General features: G+C 39.9%; 1 protein-coding gene across 1 annotated transcript in view; it reads right to left on the reverse strand.

The window, feature by feature from the left end:
• cdc42ep1a (CDC42 effector protein (Rho GTPase binding) 1a) overlaps positions 1–10370 on the reverse strand; it is a 13870-nt gene extending 3500 nt beyond the window's left edge. The window contains exons 1-3 of the mRNA XM_044338006.1: positions 10250–10370; positions 4673–4794; positions 1377–2336 (exon numbers count right to left, since the gene is read on the reverse strand). Of these exons, the coding sequence (XP_044193941.1) occupies positions 1377–1842 (466 nt within the window). The 5' untranslated portion in view covers positions 1843–2336; positions 4673–4794; positions 10250–10370. The remainder of the gene's footprint in view (positions 1–1376; positions 2337–4672; positions 4795–10249) is intronic.
• Positions 10371–18634: the final 8264 nt, after the last annotated feature.

The following is an 18634-nucleotide window of genomic DNA, read 5'->3' on the forward strand; positions in this document are numbered from 1 at the left end:
AAAGGCTCATATAGATGGAAATGTGTATTATCTCACACTTACTAGTTACCACATCCAAAATGTAGTCACATTTCACAGATTACTAAGTGAAGTCATGTACTCAGATCACTTCCAGATTATTGATTGAATATATAGATTGAAGCTACAGCCAGGAAGTTAGCTAAGTTTAGCTGAGTTTAAGACTGGAAGCAGGAGGAAATGGCTAGTCTGGCCTTGTCAAAAGGTTAAAAAAAATCCATCTGTCAGCACCTACAAAGTTCATTAATTAACACGTCATATCTCCTTTGTTTGATGTGTGCAAAAACTGAAGCGTGAAAATAGTCTAGCTAGTAGGCCAGCTCTCTGTCACATGCTGAGGTATAAAATAAAGATGTTAGCGTTAAAGCGAAAAATAAAGTTTTAGAGAAACTTTTCATCTGTATTGCATTTACATAGCTACATCAAACCCTTCAGACACAGCTGGGAGTCCCAATTTGCACTCTTTGTTGCATGTCTCTTTGTGTTTATATCTAATCTAAGCTCATAAATAAACTTGTTTATTTTCTTCTCTTTTTCTTCCTCTTCTTCTTCTTCTCTCTCTCTTACACCCACACACACACTTACACAGGGGATGTCAGATTGCGTGAGCCATGAGTATGGTGTTAATGTGGGTCATTCAAACAGCCTCTCAGACAGTTTGTTGCCAGCTCTGTCTGGATCTCTGTGTTATCAGTGTGAGAGCTGCTGATTATGAGCCAAGGTGATTCATAAGGACATCTGGGGCAAATCTGTCTACATTACCGGGTAGAACTGATGGATGAGTTTCACTACAGCTCCACAGATGGTGGCCACTTCTCTGGAGTTTCCCGTTAACACGAGTTAACTCATTTGACCTTCTCCCATGTGTTTGTTTAGCAACAGTAACGTTTAATTTGAAGGAAGAGCTCTACCCTTAATCTTAGGGACAATTTTGGGATTTGGTGGAGTACTTTGCTCCTTGAATAACTGGGCAAAAATACATGACATGACATCATGTCAAAAAATTTCCACTGAAGATATATTGGACTTTGTCGGTAATCTAAAAACCTGATTTGAACCTCAGGTTTAAAGAGCCAAGAGAGCAGTAACGTTGTGTAACAAGAAGAGAAAACCTCAGTTTTTCTCCTACTATGCTGCTTTCCATCTACACATACTGAATACAACACATTCAGGCAGCAGCTGTAATAGAAATATACAGGCTGGATGAGTTTGTTAACCTGCATTAACTGATTTTTTGGCCACTTGGGGGCAGAGGAAACAAGCTGTGAACACCACATTGACATGTAAACAATATGTAAACAGTATGTAAAAATACTCATTATAGCAGCTTTAAAAGGCAAAGATATCACCATGCTCACCATAAGAGCTTTTCTTCTCCTCTGGAGTGCTTTGAGAACTGGGGAAGAGCACTTTGGTGGTGGGACTCCCATTGGGCATATCCACATCCAGCCTGGGGAGGGAGATGGCGTTCTTGATTATGGGAGAAACAGCGGGAGGCGGCGGCGACAGATCCTTGGATCCTTCTCTGGGTCGGTTGTCTGAGCTCCTCCTGATTTGACGGATGGTCCTGGAGAAGAACGCCCCGATCTTGTTGTCAGGGTTGGAGATAGAATCCGTTTCCGCGTTGTTCCCGTTGGCTGTCCCGCCATGGTTGCTGAGGAAGGAGGTGTCCCCGAACACATCGCCGCCACGGCCAACGTGCATGGTGTGGCGGAAGTCACCCAGAGGGGGGCTGATCATGTCCACCGTGAGGTCGCCTTTAAAGCGGCGCTTGCTATGAGAGACAAGACCTTTAAGGCCTGAGAGCTTTTCCTGAAGATTCATGGTCACGAAAAGTGAATGGCTTTTTATTTCTTCAAAATACACCTCAAACAATGTCTGAAATTGCCTTTAATCCCACTGAATGGCAAAACTGAACTATAAAGTTCAACTTTTCTCCTCTTAGATTTATGCCAAAATCAAGCTCTCCGAGGTTATTCCAAGATCTTGAAACCATGTAATTTCTACGGCTGAAGAGTTGAACTCCAGGCCTGCAGCGCCAAATAGTTCACTGGAATATTATCTCTGTTTATCATGTGCAAGCCAAAATCTGTCCCACTCTTTGTAGCTTGTTGTTATGCATAGCTGGCTGAATTAAACGGACATAAATTGAGGAGAACACTATGCAGTTGTGTTCCTGGAAGCAGCCGAGCCAGTTGGAGTGTGGTCAGGTCGCCTGGTTTCCCCCACTTGCTTTGGGCTTTGGCTTTGTCGACATGAGCTCAGAAATAGGTCCGAGTCCAGCTGCAAACAGTTCTGTGGTCGCACCATGGAACCATCTATCGAGAGTAAAAACAGGGAAAAACATCTATCTTTAAAATGTAGACAGGGATGTATTAGATTTTGAGAGATTTTGAGAGAAATTGGTGACATTTGCAGTTTATCATTAGTAGTTGAGAAGCTGAGATTCAGTGAGAGACCACGACAATTCCCCATTCTGAATACTGTATTTAGTTGTAAAGTAACCTCACTGCATTTTGGACAGATCTGTCTTTCCGCAGGTTTTTAGGATTCCGCGTTCCAAAGGTCCGCTGGTCTGGAACCATCTAATTTTAGACCAGTCACTCCTGTGTGCAACAAACCAAAGTCTGCCTCTTGTCCATTAAAATAGGTGGACTTTCAGGGAATTCCTGCTACCATTTTGTCCCGCTTTGACTGGCATGAAGGTTACACAAAGTTCATTCTACATTTCACTGAGAAAACTTATCACGGTTTTAAAGCGGCGCTGCAGCCCTCATTCAACAGGCTTGGATTTGTTTATAAACAGGCAAAGTATGCTCAGCGAGACAGGAAGAGATAATGAAAATTTCCTGATAAGAACATCGCTGATGTACTGCCACACTGCCTGTGTATGCAGACCCCAAACCAACCGAAGACAATAAAAGGTTATCAGACAAGCAAAAAATGTAACAGAGTATATGAATTAATAGTACTACTAATAGTTAAATAATTAAAATAGAGTGTAAAAAGAAATGTAAAGCCTTATATGTGATGAAATAAATGAATATTTAATATATTTTACTGTTCTAGTCATCTGTACTACTTCATTTTACTTTTCAATTAGTTTACCTTTTTTCAGTGCAAGTTTAATCATTTATTCCCTATTTTCTTCATGCAACGTTTCATTTTTTCTTCAGCATATTTCAAATGAGACGACAAAGTGGCTAGCTAGGTTAACTGAAAATGCACGTACAGCTAACATTTGGGCAAGTGAAGCAGTCATACACCGCATACTGCTGTATCGTTACTGTATACACTATTAAAACAGCAGCAAAAGAATTTTAGCTGCCAAACAAATGCTAACAAAGCTAGCTAACGCTAATTAGAAATTCTCAGATAGCATACTTCTGTCTCCATAACATTATCTTACATTAGCTGCATCATTAAGGCTTTTCACCAACTGATTAAAGGTTAAAAGGAAAGTATAAAGCTTTATAATTCTTTTGACAACTGATTACACCTATTTGTTTAACTAATTGTATCATGAATTCATGTATTCCATTATATTTTTTGACTTGTCTGATGGCCTTTTACTGCCTTTTGTCAGTTTCTGAGCTCTAACTCTGTAAGTCTGTAAGTCTGCAATGAAGCCAGACAAAAAATTGGCCTTTTCTCACATGTTGTTCTTTGCCAGCAGAGTAATGGATATCCAATTCTAAAATATTTTGATAGCATAAGGCAGCCTTGACAAGGACCTCTGGTTCTCTTTAAAAGCTTTCCACTGCAGCAGCTAAATGTCGGCAGGCCTCCCACGCATGCACAACCCCGTCTGGCTTCATTAATGACCTGCTATGGTTCATGAGATGGGGATTGCGTCAGGTCCAAGGCAGCCCTTCTAATTTGCTGCTGACCGCAGTCCCAGGCCCTCCGCTCCACTTCCCCTGGCTGGCGTTTTAAGAGGGGCATCTGGGAACGGAGAGGAAACGCGCCACATACCAGCGCTGAGCAGAGCCATATCGAGGCTCACAAAGGGACGCGAGGGAACAGTATACCGAGGTGTGATGTCGAATCTGAGATGGCGAGTGCCTTTAGGGGCCTTATGCACGTTCCCATGAACGACATTGAAGTGACAGGCCACCTCTCTGGTTAAAACAACTCCCCAGCGACTGCAGCCGCAGACACAAAGGCGGTTATGCTTTTCCCAACAAGGGAAAAGGTTTGTCTTGCTATATCAAGGTTAAAAAAGAAAAACCGCAGTTTAATTGATAACCTAAAGGATTACAGGAATGCACATGGGGCCATTAATTACTCTGACTGTGTGCTTACGGAAAGCTCTGGTGTTTTGTCTCTGCCTGTAATCCTGTTAAAGACCTTTGACCACAGCTCAGAGGGGGTCGCTCCCTCCGACTCCTCTTATGTGTTTGGACCCTCCGGGCAAAGCTCATTTTATCTGCACATAGACTCCTATCCAACTGAACTCTCTTTCCCTCCTCTGTAGACCTTCTTTGCACTTGCTCCTGAGTTCTCAGAGTCACACAAATACAGAAGCCAGAAAAACAGAGTCTTTAAAAAGTAATAAGTTTAATGCTATAATCCCAGTAGCAGCCTGCCTGCCCGCGCTTTGGACATTGGAAAAGAATAGGGGGACCTCTCAACAGGGGGGACATGGACGTACCCTGGATTATCCCCTAATCCTTCATCGTCTCTGTTACCCCCGGTTGGGTGCTTCTCTTCTGGAGCAAGGCTTGGCTGCTCCAGCTCTGGTGGGCTGGACCAGTGGTTCAGTCAAACTGATTCCTGCCAAAAAGAGAGGGAGTAAAACAGAAAATGAGTTTGTAGAAGGGATAGAGTCGATTTAAACTGAAGCAAGGCAGAGTGAGAAGTGATGAAAAAAGTTAAGTTTCATTTTTACAAATAGGAGTGAAGGGGGATGATGGCAAATTGGGGAAGAAATAAGGGTGAAAGGAATGGATGTAGAGAAATAAGAGAAGAGAAGAGAAAAGGTCAGATGAGGAGAGGAAGCGAGAGGAACAAGATGTGAGGGGAGGAGGGACGAATGATGGAAGGACATGTGAGAGGAGAAAAGAAAAAATACAGGCTGAGGAGGGGTTATGCAGGCTCAGACATAGAAGACCCAGAAAGGTCCCAGTGAATGGATCCGATCAGAGAAAAATGCATATTAGGAACATTTAATCATAGATTGATCAACAGCATCTTTGATATTAGCTTCACTGACACCTTATTCATTGTTTCTTTTCCTTATAATTTATGACTTTTGTTGTTTTTGTACCATTTATGTCGGTCATTTAGTCCACCACTTTGGTACAAACTGAAATATCTCAACAACTGTCAGATGGATTGTCATCAAATTTGACTTTTCCTCCAGCGCCACCAACAGGACAAAGATTTCTACATCTAGTAAGATATCTCTACAGCTACTCGATAGATTGGTGAAAGATTTTTTGCAGACATTCATGGTTCCCAGATGATGTATCTTAGTGACTTTGGTGATCCTGTGACTTTTCATAGTGCCATCATGAGGCCTGCACTTGTGGTTTTGATTGAAATATCTCAACAACCATTGGATGGATCGATGTGAAATTTGGCAGACATTCATGTCGCCCTCAGGGTAAATTGTAATAACTGGTGATCCCATAAAGTTTCATTTATTGCCATCATTACGTCAAAAATTGTAATTGTCCCAAACTTTGGTTTAAAATACCTGCAAAACTAATGTAATTCCCATTAGCCTCAACTACACTTCATGTTTATCACAACGTTAGCATTTAGCTCAAAGCGGCACAAACTCCCAGAGCCAGATTGTGACTTTTTTTAACAGTCAAATTCCTCTTGATTGGTGAGATAGATGCTTTTATGAACCACTGCATGGCATTTTTAACAAAAAACGTTTGGCTTAGTTCAGCTTTTCGCTGCAGCTTTGCGTTGCTTTCTTTGGGCAAGTCACCGTTCAAGGGATTTCGGAGCATTCATACATCACAGACTGGCTCAATAAAATATTTCCATGTCACTGTGTACAGTACTTGCTTGAGGTGGCCTTGCTGGATATAAACCAGAGTAACCACAGTCTAATAGGAGCCGTGTGTGTGTGTTGTGTGTGTATGCGAACACATTCCTGAGCAGAGCATCGGTCGTTGGAGTCTTTCTCTCGATTACGACCATCAAACATCCTTCTCAACCTCAGTGCTGATTGAAACCACGTTTGGGTCTGAATCTCTACTTCTTCTTTCGTTCTCTCTCCTCCTCTTTCCTCACTTTTTTCTCTTTCTGCTTCTCTCAATTCTTTCGCTCCTTTTTCCATTCTTGCCTCTGAACATTACTTTTCTTCTCTTTGTCCTCTCTTTCTTTCCTTCTTTTTCCTTCACTTTTCACCCATTCTTCTCCCTTTTTCCTCAGTCTTCCCTCTGCTCCTCTCTTTTTTTGCCATTCCTCTTTCTCCATTCCGATTTTTCTTCTCATTTTCTCTCCTCTTTCCTCTTCATTTCTGTTTTTGCTTCCTTTTAAGTGTCTTGACAGGCTCAGGAAAGCTGAAAGCAGCTGTTGGGGCCACATGTGCAAACAAAATTGTTATTTGTGTTGACTGTATCTCAAAAATGTTTACTCTGCTATAGGTCCACTTGAGTAAAATCACTGTTGGACTTTGACTTTTATCTTGGGCCTTTCCCTCCCTTCTCTCTCTCCCTCTCTCTTCTCATGTCCTTCAGTCACTAACCCCACTAACCAGGTGAACAAACATACAAGATAAGGCCACATTTTTTAGACTCACCCTTTGACTTTCAATTACGTTCCTATTTTCACCATCCTTGCTCAGTCTGAATCCAAGCAAAACACGGCTACACTTCCTCTTCAGCCAAGAAAACATTTTCATGCTTCAACAAATATCCATACTCTCTGAGGCTCTCTGCTTCCTGCATCTGCTGAAGCTGGCAGTCCCAATTTGCACTCTTTGTTGCTTCTCTCTTTGTGTTTATACCTAATCTACACTCATAAATAAACTTGCTTCTTTTCCTCTTCCTTTCTTCTTCTCTCTCTCAAACACACACACACACACTCTATTCATTTGATATTTTCCATGTTACAGGTCCTTAAAGTATGTTTTACACTTACATGGTCAATTTACCTGATGAGAGCATTATAGACACTACATCCAGGCTGATACACTGGCACGATAATGAGTTGAAGATATTTTTGAGGTAATTTAGAAGCGTTATTATTAGTTTGTTGAACATAGAGGAGAGACAATTTTAATTTTCAACTTTAAAATGTTCATATCTATATCATATGTAGTTCATATCTTAGTCACAACTTACAGCATTAATAACCAAATGTCAGGAATCCTTATCAAAAATGTTTGTGTTAATGTTAAAAAGTAAGTATTGGCCAATATTGTTATCTGATTTAAAAATAAATAAATATATAAATAAATAAATACCTCTCCTGATATTTGCCGATAAAATCATTAATTGTCATCAATTATTGTCGGAAATGGTGCAACAGTTTTGGAAGAAAACCCATTCACTTTTTCCCAGAGAGTTAGATGGGTTAGATATGACTAACTCTTGGCTGGGAGCAGCCCCATCCCACACATAACCCTCGTAAAATGGTGAATTAATGTCTTCACATATTTGTTTTTGTACAGATTAAACAAACAAGATATGATGTGTTAATTAGTGAGCTTTAGAGATGCCGGTACATGGATTTTATTACCTTTGGACAGATCCAGGCTAGCTGTTTCCCTTAATTTCAAGTCTTTATGCTTAGCCAAGCTAACAGACTTCTGGCGGTAACTTCATATTTAAGACAAACATATGAAAGTGGTATCGATTTTCTCATCTAACTCCCCAGCAGAGAGCAAATAAGCGTATTTCCCAAAATGTACACCAAATCATCAACGTGTCCCCTGGTGTATATTTCACTTAAGCACTCTAGGCTGAATCTAAAAAGTTAGACCTCTTCTTACTGTATTTTACTTAATAATGCTACTTGCTTGCGGTCACTCAACAGCAACGGTGCATTTGTATAATTTTGTTGTCTATGTTCTCATCACATACACTCAAAGAATACAGAATATCACAACAGCCAGGAGTTTCAGGGACAGTGGCGAGAGTGTGGAGGCTAGCCAGAGCTGGCAAAACTTTGCAATTGTCCACATCGATTGTCATCTGAAAAGTTCACATGCAGTCAAATTTTGGGCAGCAGCCAATCAACAAACAGACACGAGCTTACCAGTGCTTTTCAAACTGAAAAATCATAGTGGCTTGGTCAGCAGCTCTTTTTTTAACCTACAAAGTCCAAAAAAAATCTGTTTCTGCAAATATCTGAAGTGACTTGTTGCATATCGAGTCGTTTATAAAACTATGAGAACCGCATGTAAGGTTTGTTCACAACATTTGTTGTCCAGAGCAGTGCGTTTGTTCCCTCCACACAGCAGCAACCAATCAGATGGGGTGCGTGACAGCGCTGTTGATGAGTTTAACGAGGTGTTGGATCATGTTGGCAGAAGAGTGAGTTGTGACCATTTGGTGACGACAGACCATGATGGAGCAATTTTCCTAATGTCACCATGTGTGGCCAAAAAAAGACCACAAAAAAAGCCAGGGAACCCTTGGAGTGAAAACAAATAAAGCAGTCGGATTCAGAGTTCGCACCTCTGCTCCTGACCCTTTCCTGGTTGGTTGCGTCAATGACACCTAAAGGTCATAGAGGGTCCCCCTCAGAGGAATGTAGAACTCAGGTAAAAAAAAAAAAAAAAATGAAGACAAGGAATAAAGAAGAAGAAGTACAGGCGATGTCTGCACTCGTTTACTTAATCAAGTGCTTTGTACTGTGCCATTAGTGTAAGTTATGAGGGAATGTACTGGAAACATATTACATGCATATGTTAATCATCTGCTGCTGGCTGAGCTGAGTGTATACACGAGTGAGACATGGAAATATCAAAGCATGCACTCAAGAAGGATATACTGTACGCCTGCTCTGGGGAAACGGACAGGGGGAACTGCAGAGCCAAATAAACATGAAAAAGTCACACACTGTATAGATCCACAGTAAAGAAGCTCATCAATGCATGTTGTTTATTGGATTTTATGTTATAATCACTAAAGCAGGCTGGCTTTTTATTGATCACCAGTGTGCGTGTTTGTTTATTGGCAGGTTTGAGCGAGCCAACAAGCTCTCCTATCCATGTGAGCGTGTGTTTGTGTGTGTATGTGTGTGTGTGTGTGTGTGTGTGGTATTTCACACGGTGGCCTCCCTTGTGGCATGTTGGCAGGTTTCAGGGGTCAGAAGGTCACTGCCCCCAACGTGTAATGAGTCCAACACCCTTCTGCCTGTTTGTCTCCATAATTAAAACACTTCAAGGCCACTGACTTCAACTTCACCATGTCGAGCTCCACTGAATCTATCGTACATCGTAGTCATTTCAGTGACATGTATGAAAATTGATAGGTTATGTCATGTTACTGCTGTAATTATAAGGCAGGGTGATAAAAATCAAAGCACTGACAGAGTTTATTCTGACCAAGGTTGCAGTGGGGAAATAGTAATGATATACTGCTGCTGCTGCTGCTGCTGCTGCTGTTGCTGAGTATAAATATGTTGCGGAGCAGATTGAGTTTCATGTCAGAGATCTGAGAAAAGACTCTCACAACAACTGAAACGACTTACACAATATGACCATTACCACCATGTGTGGTAACAGCTTACAGTTAATATTTTTACAAGTCTTATTGTGTTGCCTTATCTGAAATCTAATGTGTTTACTTTCTTTCTCTGGTCAGCAGGAGTCTTTTTTCCTGACAATTGACCTGATGATTAAACGTTTCATTTGAAAAGAAGAAAAAACGTCATTACTGATGATTAATCCTACTGTAATGCAACTTTGACATCAACAGGCATTTCCCAGTTATTCTCACTGAACAATAGCAAAAGTAGTGGTAGTGAAAGGATACAATACACATATTATAACAACACAAGGGGCATTTATGTGAATCTTTTACAAAGATTATTATATGAGTATTATACAAACGGTGCAGGATAAAGGCTATAAATCCCCATAGTGTTAAAATTACACGAATAAACAAGTTTTAGTCTCTACAGAAAACAAACACACTCAAAGTCTCTGTATGATTATTATAGAAACTGCGATAAAGTCTCCATTAACTTACCAGTGAGAATAATAGGCTCTGCACTCTTTATGGTGAATATTACAGGAATATTTAAAACAAAGACTCACCTCAGGAAACTGCGACACGAGGAAATGGAGAGGAGTTGACTCCGGTTTAATTATCTTTCCAACAGAAATATATATTTGAAGTTCGTCGGGTCGGAGGGAGCCGGTGGTGCAGCCGGACTGTCCCGCTGGTGCGCCGGGTGTGCGGAGCGGCGCCGCGCGGAGGAGGGAGGGGAGGGGGCGGGCCGTGGATCAAATACCAATGAGACTGTCAGAGGGGGCTCCCGCACTGCTCCATGGTTAATAACACTTTAATTTCATGTCTTTCTACAACATGTCAATTGACTTGTCAACACGATTTGAAGCGATAAGTAAACACAGGAGTGACAATGGCGTAAACTAGAGGGCGCTGTAAGACCTTCTGAGGTGAGATAAGCTGCATTTTTAATAGGTTGCAATAAATAAATTGTTATTGGTGGGAGTTTATGTGGAGTCTGTTACAAAAGAACATTGTAAAGGGTTACAGTAACATGATACAGATGTGCTGAATATAGGATTTCTAGTCAAGGCAACCCCTGTCCCTGGTTAGGCTTTTAAAAGTTTAAAACATATAATCATTACCAAAAGTACATTAGTTATTATGTGCTCAATTTAACTAATGTACTTTTGGTAATGATGATACGTTATGACCATTTTTAAGTAGAAAAGTCTAACCAGGGACAGAGGTCACAAATTAGCCTTGGCTAGAAACCCTAGACAACACATCTGTATTATGTTATTATTACCTGTTACAATGTTTTTTTTGTGTTGTCCCTGACAAATAAAGTAATAAAATAAAAAAGTATTTCATCCTGTTGGATAAACTCAACATAAAGACTTATGTCTGTTGAAAAGAGACCAGGCCCAATCATCAGACCTTATCAGCTGAGAAGCTATCTGCTGACTTTTAGGGAGGGAAACACATAATTATGTAATTGTATCATGATGATTCAGTTCCCTTAACATAGTTTGATGTGACTCAATTCATATTTTGGGTTTTTTTTATGTTTTCCATACTTAACCTAAATGAAACTGTAACTTCTAAGTCTACCAACCACCTGTTCATGGTAATTTGAGCCGTTATTATTACAGGAATAGTATGGTATTTTTGGGGAAATACCCAAGTATTTTTTGAGAATATTGATACTGCTCTCATTTCTGTATCCTTCATTTAATATGAAGCTACAGCCAGGAGAGGGTTAGCTTAGCTTAGCATAAAGACTGGAAGCGGGGGAAACAGCTAGCTCTATGAATAGATAAAATGTTTGTCAGGGAGCACCTCTAAAGCTCACTTCCTGACACATTATATTTTGTTTGTTTAATCTGTGAAAAAAAACTGCTCTGTAAAAATGATAAGTTCTGGTTTAAGGGGAGAATATGCATTGGAATATTTCTTTAAAATGTCAGTAGGCGATTTTTCCATCTTTGGACAGACCCAGATTAGCTGTTTCCAGTCTTCATGGTAAGCTAAGCTAACTGTCTCCTGGCTGTAACTTCAAGGAAAGGTACAAGGAATTTGCATTGGTGTTGTGGTGCATAACAGTCAAAAATATACACAACATTAAGTTGTACTAATTAATACATACAAAAAAGAAATTTACAATAAAAATATGTAAAATATATTCTGCGTGAGTAGAGCTGCTACAGGTTTAAATTCAAAATTGAAAAGAATGAAATTAAATGTACACAATATTGACATGGAGTAAACAGTATATGCAGTGTGCAATTAATAATAATAATTTTTTGTATGTTCCTCATTGGTTTACTGTTTTATTATGTGGTATACTTCTAAATTCTTCTTGTAATCTCATTATTTTAGTATTCTTACTGTTTACTTTGTTTGTTTTACCATTAAGCACTTAGTAAGCACTTTATTATTCAAAGGACAGATATGAAAGTGGTATCAATGTTCTCGTCTAACTCTTGTTCTTGTTCAAGAAAGTAGTAGATGCAGAGTGAGAGTCTCTTCACTTACTTCCAAGGTACACGGAGAAGGGAAAGAAGTCTAGAAAGATGGGATGACCCTGATGAAGGCCACAAGCCGAAACACATCGGTCAACTAATAAAGTTTTTCTTCATACTACTAATGTTGCTGGAGTTCTCATCTTTCTTGTCTAAGAAAGTGACAGTTATTTCCAAAAATATCAAACAGTGTCTTCAGTCTTACTGCTATTAAATATAAATTACAATTTAACATTGTTTTTTAGCTTTATGTGCCCTAAATGTTGATACAGTACTTACCAGTACATGAAAGATGTGGTTTCTGATGTGTTATTGTGATTCAAACTCAATTTAAAAGCATCTTTTCCTCACAATTGAGATTACAACTACATTGTATAGTAGTTTAGTAGTAATAGTTTTGCCTGCTGTGAGCTCAGACTGGCAATGTGGCAATTAGTAACTGTTTGAAAAACTGAACTGGAATCCCTGGAAATCCTGGAGGTTGACGTCATGTACGCTGCACACAGTCTTCTTATGTTTGTTATGATTCAACTAAAGGATACCAATGAAGAGTCTAGTGAGTCAGTGGAAAAATCCATCTCTAACTGCTGATTATGAAATGGTTTGTATTTTACTCTTAAATTTTAAGAAGTGCCCATACATTACATAAAAATTCTACTTGCTAGAATGAATAAACAGTGTTTCCAAAAGAGGGAATGGGGTGCTTCTGGCTATGTAGTTTCTCTTGAAGACCCATTTTTATAGGGTTTTATGCTTATAAGGCAGGTGGAGTTTTACGTAAAATCTCAGCAGGTTCAGCTTTAAATTTAAGTTAAACAAACCGTTCAACGACTGACTGCTGCACAACTTCATCCAGCACTCAGAGAACAACAGGCGTCAGAGGTGTAGCCCCCCATAAAGTGCACATGTCAGTGGTCCCACACTGACCTGTCCAACAGGAAACAGAGCCTTATCAACAGGAACAGAAGCATCCTCACCCCGTCCTCAAAGGCTCGTAACAGGCCCGTCGGTCGTTAAAGCTCCGAGGTGGCCTGTAAGTCTGCCAGCATGCAGCAGGACCGATGACACCACAGCCACATGTCACTTCTTAGTGAGCAACAGCACTTCCCTGCACAACCCTGGTACCACACACACACATACACACACACACACAAGCTCACACGTAGGCAGACGGAAGTAAACACAATCACACACAATCTGGAAAGCCACCATCATTCACTGCTTCAGACAACACCCTTCCTCATTTCGGAAAGTTGTACTCTGTTTACACATGTTGCTCAAGTTTTTAACCAGAAAGGCTTTTTTTAGCTTCAGACTGGTGGACTTCTTCCTGATTGGCTCCTGTCACTAACAAATTACTGAAGTTTACCCAATCAGGACACTTTGCTGCAGTCAGCTTTGTCTCCAAATTGTCCATTTGTCTTTCCCTCCTAAACAATATCTCACACTTATTGGATGAAACCTTCGGGGAATTATACATGTTGTTGAAGGTCCATTTCACCTTTTTTCAAAATGACAATAATTGGACCAAAACAAGTGACACATTTTGTTACTTGTTGCTGATTGGTCCAGTGTGCTGGCATGCATTTGTTGGGATATCACGTCGATTTGTCAGCCAATCAGGATCCACTTTTTCGAGGAATGTGCCTTCAGATGTGTTCAGTTTGACTTATTCAGCTTTTAATCATGTTATCAGTGGAGTGTCGGTGATTCACAGTTTGTTTAGTGACAAAGGAGCTGAATGTCCTTTAAGCACAGACACTGTTAAATACACACCTCTAATCAGTATATACACTACAAGAGGGCATGTGAGGATTATTGTGTGTGTGCATACCATGCCTGTGTGTGTCAAACAGCATGTCTGTATTTGGTCTGTCCTGTCTCCTGCTGCCACCCTTGCCCACACCTCTCGGCTATGAAGTGCTGGCACTGCTGCTTCACCTTCACTCCAGCTCCAACAGACACTCACTAAACAGAGCCAACATCCAGGATTCACAGATTCACTAGGTAACCTTCATTTTGGATGTTTGTTGATCAGATTTGCGGCCTTTTTTAGCTCAGATTTTTTTCTTTAAAGTTGAAATTAATTCAAGGTTTCCAGTGAGATTTTTGGACTTGTTCACATTTTTCACTAAAACATTGCACATGATAACTGCTAGCAAACACCAAAGCATGCAAACAGCTAACAAAAAAAACAAGAATCAGTGTGTTTGTCTAGTTAAAAATAAGTCTGACAATATTCTGTATTTTTAGCCAACAAATTCTGTAAATAGATCAAAAACAACAATTAACTCATCCTAAAAGCCAAAACCTCATCTGATTCCTCCAACCAACATTGTTGTCCTTAAACTATTTAAAACTCATCCACGAGCCACAACTTTGCAGTGAGTCACATATTCCTTCTTTACCATGAACAGTGACACTGTAGTTTATTATCCTGCTGCTGTAATTGTTCACTAGAGAAATATGTATATGTAGAGAATGTGTATTAATCCGCAGCTGAAAATAGTCCCCAACAAATGTACTATTGGCTTCCTGTTTGAGTGATGTTTGCTAAAAAATAACCAACAGGAGTTGACTGAGAAAAACAACAGCTAAAAGCACAGTGAATATTGGGCTTACATTTGTCAGGTGGCCAGAAATGACTCCAAATGACTACTAATATTGTTCCGTGTCTGTGGGGTGTGTAAATGAGCTGACTGTTTGCTAACACTTTAGCCATAACAATTTTATACAACAACAGTATGTCAGTGTTGTGTTTACAGCTTGCTGGACTGCATCCAAGTGGCCAAAAAAAATCAGCTAATGCAGCTTAAAGCTTTCTAGGAGAAGAACTTTTGCAAACCTGTAGATTCGTCGGAGAAGACCATGGGCCGACTATAGTAGAACAAAAACTCCTGCACAATGTCTTCTTCACTTGCAATTAGAGAAGATTTATTGGGAATTTTTCAGTACCCAGAAGGTCTGGTTATGGTAACCTGATGAAGGCCTGTGTACCAAAACAGTGTTCCCAAAAAATCTTCCCTAATTGCAAGTGAAGAAGACAGTGCGTGGGAGTTCTTTGTTCTACTACAGCTTTAAGCTATCTAAAACTAAAACCTTTTCTGTTTACTTCTTTTTTTTGTAGATTTAAAGTTCCAACTTCTGGTTTGTCAAAGAGATAAAATACACCCTGTTTTCCTATCTTGTGTTTGTTAGCCTTGGTTCAATGATAAACTCAGTCTAACCTTGTACTCTGAAAATGTCTGGATGCCTGATTCATCACAGCAATCTTTAATGGCTGCTTTTAAAGTTCTTTTTGTAATAGGTAGTTATTTGAAGTTTTTATGTAGTGCACAGTCCTGTTGTTAGAGTGATGTATATTTTTTCAGCTTGTCATGACTCATTTGTTGAAAATTGTTACATGTAATTGGTTTTTGTTAGTCAGTACCTTCCCCACACACGTGGAGATGATTGACTAATCACTTTAAGAGGCCCATACCACCCCTGTGCTGCTTTGATGAAAGCTCGTCTGATGGACAAAGTATTCAATGTTTCCTTTTTGTGGTTTTGGACTGCTGCTATCTTGGTCGATATGTTATCTGCATTAAGTTGATATGTCGTCTGCATTTGGTCAGCTTTTTTGTCTGCAACTTATTACACGTTAACACTTTAACTTGTGTAAATAAAGTTTTTATGTCTTTAATGTTCCCAGCCTCTCCTGTCACGTATTTCTCCTGCAGACCCCACAGTTGTCCATTCCTCTCATATCTTTCTAAACCACTTTGTGACTCATGTTTGACTTGCTTTGTCTTCACAGTCCAGTGAATTTATTCTTACATTAAATCTGTGTTTGGACTCCCTGGTTGTCTTGAGTTTTGAGGCTGCTCATGTCTTTCTTGCTGTGAGTTTGAGAAGTAAAATATTATTTCTGTACATCTGCCGAAACTGTCATTTGTTTTTTTATAGACCGGTTTCCCAAGCATCTCATCTCTCTTCTGCCTCCCTTTTTATTTCTTTTGCACAATCTCAAATCCGTCTGTCTATCTCTCTGTTCCTGTTTTTCCCTCCTCTCTCTCCCAGGCTTTCCTTGCATCCCTCTCTTCGCTCCCCTTCACTCCATCCCAAGATAAACAACCTCTGTTCTGAGGCATGTCAGCTATTTGTTCAAAAAAGCTCACAAGTTTTTGGATGCTGTTCAGAGCTAAGTCCCAGAAGGGAGGCAAGATTACAAATTTAGTGCTTTTTCACAATCTCTCCCTCTGTTTTTCATTTTTCTTGGTCTAAGCTGCTCTTTTTTTTTCTTCTTTCAACTCTCTCACGACTTGAACATCTCTCACTGGTCCGTTAAGAAACTTCCCAGATTTGTGAGTTTCGACGCCCCTCCACCTTTATGTTTGACCTTGTTTCCAACCAGTCTGACCATATAGAGTCTTCAAATTCCCTTCATGTTTGTTAGACGCTGATTTATTTTCTGTCCGGAACTTTCATCACTCTTCTCTGATTAACACACGAGGGGAGAACTTAACACCAGTTCTCATGCCTCTGGGCAGCCTGTGTTGAGTCCCTTTGAGAGAAAAACACACACTTCAGTGATTCTGTGGCAAAACACTCGCAATTTGGCATTTGCTTATCGGTGACCTGTTTAGAAAAGCTTTTTCAGAGTAATGACCTGAAGAGGATATTTCTCTGATGACAAGGATGCGTGTAAAGTGTTTGTGTGTGTGTGTGTGATGGGAGCCAGAATGTGGTGTTCTGTGGTGAGATAAAACATAAGACATCCAGTACTCTGATGCCTTTAGGTTGACACACTTTTTCCCTTGTGTGGTCTGCAGACTTCATTGCATTGTTGCGTTGCATGTTTGTCTGGCTTCATAATCATTGTAAATTCAACATTTGTTACCACAAATTACATTATTCCTTTGTCTTTTTGAGCCCAGCGTTTATCTTATTTTCTCCAATTTCTCTGTCACTATGTGTGCATGTGTGTCTGTGTGTGTGTGTACATATATATATATATCCACATTTTTGTATCAGTGGAAACACAAACACATACACTCACAGACACATAGTCAATGTACACTGACGCACAAATATACAAAGATACATTCCTTTTTCCCCCGTGAAAATACACACTCACTGTTGTGTGAAACCTGCTGGTGACACATGCTGAGATTTGCCTCTTTTTATATCCCAGCGCACACACGCAAACACACACACTCACATACAGTCAAACACATACACACGCATGCATATGCACAAGGACAAAGAGCCTGTGTTTAGACTGGGCCACCATTCCTATATGCAGATACAGATCGCTGTTTTGCTTTGCCGAGCATGATGAAGGGGTAATAATTTTATCTAACTAGAGGGAAAACACAAAGACTGATGGGGAAGAGGAAGAAGAGGAGGAGGGGGTTACTGGACCAGATGACGGGGCAGTAAAGAGGGAGGACGGAGGAGGGACTGCAGCCTTTGAGGCCTTTTCCTTCATGTGCCAAACCCTCTGATTGTTTTTAATGTCAACTATTTTCTCAGTGGCCACCGGCGGCAGCAGTGATGGTGCGGTACATTTGTATGTTTATGTCTGACTCAAAAAAATCAACCCCCCCCTACCACCACCAAACCTGCGTTTTGCCTCATAAGTAAGTGTGTGATGACAAACGGTGGCATCTGCCATGCTTGTTAACCGCTCACTGTGATTTACTTTGTGTCTGAGAGTGTCGGAGCTACTTCTCTGGCCTCAACCAATTTGTCTGTGGCTTGTTGCCTCGGTGGGTTCCTTCCAAGTGGCGTCTGGAAGAGAGAAGATTCAACCATGAATTTTGTCAGCTGGAGTGTGTATGTAAATGTTGCTGTGTGATGCATCTGTTGGCGTGAATCACAGTCTTTGAATCAAGAACTAGGAGGGTTTTTCCTTCTAAACCTTGAGCAATGATAGCAAAACTGTTTGTCATGGGAAGCTACTTATGAAATACGCAGACAGCAGAGGAAAAGGGAATTGACCATTCACAAAACTCCCTCCTCTAAACAATGACTGGCCGATTAAAGCATAGCAACTGTAACTGTTCTGCTTTTTATTGGATTTGGGGATCTTTACACTCCAGAAAACTCAAACAAACGTATTACCAACATTGGTTAGTCCTCAACCTAAAATACTTTTCTCTTTATTTAAAGATAATAAACTATTTGACTGAAAATACAAACAATGAAGCATAAATCTAACATTTAATTTTCCACATGTATAAGCTAAACAGTTGAAACGGGTTATGCTAGCATGAAAATTATCTTAACAGCTACATCTTGCCTTATCATACTAGGGCTAACTAAAGTAGCTTTACACTGGAATACAATAATAATAATAATAATAATAATAATAATAATAATAATAATAATAATAATAATAATAATAATAATAATAAATAATAATAAATAATAATAATAATAATAATACATTTCCCTGTAAAG

This window comes from Thunnus albacares, chromosome 20 (genome assembly GCF_914725855.1).
Source record: "Thunnus albacares chromosome 20, fThuAlb1.1, whole genome shotgun sequence".
NCBI classification, from domain to species: Eukaryota; Metazoa; Chordata; class Actinopteri; order Scombriformes; family Scombridae; genus Thunnus; species Thunnus albacares.